At 42.8% G+C, this 4353-nt stretch overlaps 1 protein-coding gene across 1 annotated transcript; it reads left to right on the top strand.

The window, feature by feature from the left end:
• The first annotated feature begins 1238 nt into the window (after nt 1-1238).
• Nucleotides 1239-3921, top strand: LOC149127272 (methionine aminopeptidase 1). Its single transcript, XM_089328980.1, has one exon. The coding sequence runs from the start codon at nt 1299-1301 to the stop codon at nt 2457-2459; it is 1161 nt and encodes a 386-aa protein (XP_089185106.1). The 5' UTR covers nt 1239-1298; the 3' UTR covers nt 2460-3921.
• Nucleotides 3922-4353: the final 432 nt, after the last annotated feature.

Genomic DNA, 4353 nt, shown 5'->3' with positions numbered 1-4353 from the left:
CAGACCAGAAAAAAATTAGAAAAGTTAAAAACGGGGTTGAAGATTAATGGAATACTATCAAATGACTCAACATATGGGTCTTAGGAGTTCTTGAAGGTGTGGAAAGACAAAATGGCCTAGAAGGCCTATTTAGTGAAATAATTACAGAAAACTTACACAATTTGGAAAAAGAAAGGGACATCCAAGTACTCGAGGCACATAGAACTCCTAATAGACATGACCAGAAAAGATCTTCACCATGATGCATCGTAGTCAAACTTTGCTCTGGCAGCCAAGCCAAGAGCTAGGTCACTGGAAATGGAACTGTCCTGGAGTCAAAGGACTCTCAGGCCAGAGCTGCAGACCTTAATGGATCTAAGCTGAAAAGCCCTTCACTTGGCCCAGCTTCCAGAGAATAGAACTATAGACAAATATCCTTGATGAAGTTAGGTGCAAAAATCCTCAACCAAATACTAGCTAATTGAATTGAACAGAACATCAGAAAGATTATTCATCTGGACCAAATGGAAATTATCCCTGGAATGCAGGGATGGTTAAACATTTGCAAATCCATAAATGTAATTCATCACATTAACAAACTGAAGTCCAAAGCTACCTAATATCTCAATAGATTCAGAGAAAGCATTTGATAAAATACAACAGTCTTTCTTAAGTGTTGAAAATTAACTGAAATGTGATCCCTGTTAAACATAAGAGTAGGAATAAGAGAGGGAAGATAGGTATAATTTGGGACATGCTCAAGCTGACTTGCCCCAAATGGTAGAGTTAGAAACATACCAGGGGACTCCAATTTAATCCCATCAAGGTGGCATGTACCAATGCCATCTCACTAGTCCAAGTGATCAGTTTCAGTTCACAATTGATCATAATGAAAGGACTAAGAGTCAAAGGAAGCACCTGCTAATAGTAACCGATAGAATAAATAAAGGGGAGAGTGATCCAACATGGGAAGTGAGATACTCAGCAGACTCATAGAATGGCGGATGTCCTAAGCAGCACTCTGGCCTCAGAATCAGCCCTTAAGGCATTCAGATCTGGCTGAAAAGCCCATGAGAGTATTTCAGGCATGGAAAGCCAAGACACTCTGGAAAAAAAAAAACCTAAATGAAAGATCTCTGTGAGTGAGATCCCAGTGGAAAGAACAGGTCTACAGGTCTTCAAAGAAGGAGGTACCTTTCTCTGAAGGGAGGAGATAACCTCCACTTTGACTATGACCTTGTCTAAACAAGATAAGAGTCGGAGAGCCCTGCCCCCTGCTCCTCTTCCTCGGTGAGGCGCTCCTCCAGCAGGCAAGCAGCATGGCTGCCGTGGAGGCGCGCGTGTGCGAGACGGACGGCTGCAGCAGCGAGGCCAAGCTCCAGTGTCCCACCTGCATCAAGCTGGGTATTCAGGGCTCGTACTTCTGCTCGCAGGAATGTTTTAAAGGAAGTTGGGCTACTCACAAGTTACTACATAAGAAAGCAAAGGATGAAAAGGCAAAGCGAGAACTGTCTTCCTGGTCTGTGGAGGGTGATATTAACACTGACCCATGGGCAGGTTATCGATATACTGGTAAACTCAGACCACACTATCCACTGATGCCAACAAGGCCAGTGCCAAGTTACATTCAAAGGCCAGATTATGCTGATCATCCCCTAGGAATGTCTGAATCTGAACAGGCTCTTAAAGGTACTTCTCAAATTAAATTACTCTCATCTGAAGATATAGAAGGGATGCGACTTGTATGTAGGCTTGCTAGAGAAGTTTTGGACATTGCTGCGGGGATGATCAAACCAGGTGTAACTACTGAAGAAATAGATCATGCTGTACATTTAGCATGCATTGCAAGAAATTGCTATCCTTCTCCTCTGAATTATTATAATTTCCCAAAGTCTTGTTGTACCTCAGTGAATGAAGTCATCTGCCATGGAATTCCAGACAGACGGCCCTTGCAAGAAGGTGATATTGTTAATGTGGACATTACTCTGTATCGCAACGGTTATCACGGGGACCTGAATGAGACGTTTTTTGTTGGCGAAGTGGATGAGGGAGCACGGAAGCTTGTTCAGACCACGTACGAGTGTCTCATGCAAGCCATTGATGCAGTGAAACCTGGTGTTCGATACAGAGAACTGGGAAACATTATTCAGAAACATGCCCAAGCAAACGGGTTTTCAGTTGTTCGAAGCTACTGTGGGCATGGGATTCATAAGCTTTTCCACACAGCCCCCAACGTCCCTCATTATGCCAAAAATAAAGCAGTTGGAGTAATGAAGTCGGGCCATGTATTTACGATTGAGCCAATGATTTGTGAAGGTGGGTGGCAGGATGAAACCTGGCCAGATGGTTGGACGGCGGTGACAAGAGACGGAAAGCGGTCTGCTCAGTTCGAGCACACGCTGCTGGTCACGGACACTGGCTGTGAGATCCTGACCCGGCGGCTCGACAGTGCGCGGCCTCACTTCATGTCCCAATTCTAGTTTCTCCTGCGATGAGAAGAGACGTCTCCATTTACCTTCTTACTGTACTGTGCATTTTGTTGAGAGTACAGAAGGAAGAGGAAATTTTTTATGACTAGTTTTGTTTTGATGATAGATAAGACTACAGCATTTGCTATGTGTCCTCAAGAACTTGTCTTGAGTCGGAACAGGCTGAGAAGAATAAAGGAAACCTTGCTCAACTCAGTCCCTGCCCCCATCTCTGCACACCTGTTTTCTCATTTGCCCTTTGAGCACTTTTACTTAAACCTGCTTCTAGTTGCTTTTGTCACTGCCGCAAACCAGCCGTAAGGAGCCAGCTGCTTTCCAGGTGACTGTTGAAGACGAGCATCCTTGGAACTTTAGCAGTTCTTTAGATTTATTTTGTATTATATATGTATGGAAATATATATACATTTTGAATTCCATAGACATAGTTCCGGAACACTATGTGACCTGGGGTTTGTGCCGATGCTGCTGACAGGGTTACTTGCTGTCGTCCATGGACCCGTCCTTAGCAGTGATCTGATTCCTTCTTGGGAAATGCCTCCCCCTCTCCTCTGCTAATTGTTTCCCCGCGTAATTGTGCATAGGGAAGCACTCACTCAACGTGACCATCTCACCAGTGTGTACTGTACATGAATGTGGGAAAAGTCACTTTGGAAGAAGGTGTATCAGGTTTTTTTGAGTCTAGTTTATGGCAGAAACGGCCATGTGGCTGCACGACACGAGGATTTTGTAATACACTGCTATTTCTGACCTCAGTTTTGTCAGAAATGGGAGGGAAAAGCCCTCTTCCCCTCTGTTTGATTTCGGAGGTATGCCTTGGAGATACTGCGAGGAGGGGGGAGGTCGCACTGTGGAGGATGCTGGGGAGAGAGTTCTGACCTCTCTCCAGCTGTGAGCACAGTGAGTCAGCTGAGCTCTTCGACTCTAACCTTTAGTGAACCTGGTAGGGGTGGAAAAGGAATGTCTCTGCGTACTGTAACCTTGCAGTAGGGATGCAGCGTCTTCGGTGTGCTAAAAACACACCTCACCTTTGCGTAGTTAAGAACCTCATTTAGAAAGGACCCCAGCTGCCCAATATCTATGTTCCTTTCCACAGTTGTCCACATAGGATTGTATGTAGTGAACATACCAGATCATAAAGTCATTGTCATTACAGTGTACTTTATTACTGGGTCTCTGATGACTGTCTTGTAATATAATTTGATACCACTGACACATTATACTTGTAAGAGAACATCTTTCCCAGAGTGCCTCAGACCTTATTGCTTTAAAGAATTATGATAATGTTTTCATTACTTTTATTATTTTAATGATTTAGTAAAGTGACTGAATCTGGTAGACTCTTGGGGGTATGTGCGTGATGTTTTTATCAAACTGTACTATTTGTGAATGGACTGCCTTGCAATATGAATGTTAATGTAATGTGTAAAGGGAGATTAAAGAGTTTGACTGATTATCCCACAAAAAAAAAAAAAAAAAAAAAAAAAGAGTCGGAGAACTCAAGGGGCTTCCATAGCCTTGGAAACTCATGACTGGTGCATAGGGAGATTACTGATGCCATAAACAGGAGTGTCAATTTGTTAAGTCAACAACAGGAGTCACTGTGCACTTACTCCTCATGTAGGATCTCTGTCCTTAATGTGCTGTACATTGAGACTTAATGCTATAACAAGTACTCAAACAGTATATTTCACTTTGTGTTTCTATGGGGGTGCAAACTGTTGAAATCTTTACTTAATGTATACTAAACTGATCTTCTGTAAAAAAAAAAAAAAGAAGAAATTATCAATTCCCAACTTGACTCTCACTGGGATTAAACATGACAATAGGTCTGATCTGATTTCATCATCATTTAAAAAATCATCTATTATTTTTCACTTTATGTTTG

The sequence above is a fragment of the Oryctolagus cuniculus genome, chromosome 3, assembly GCF_051225735.1.
Source record: "Oryctolagus cuniculus isolate XC-2025 breed Fujian yellow rabbit chromosome 3, ASM5122573v1, whole genome shotgun sequence".
Taxonomy (NCBI): Eukaryota; Metazoa; Chordata; class Mammalia; order Lagomorpha; family Leporidae; genus Oryctolagus; species Oryctolagus cuniculus.
The sequence above is the reverse complement of the archived record's forward strand: the minus strand, read 5'-3'. Positions and strand labels throughout refer to the sequence as shown.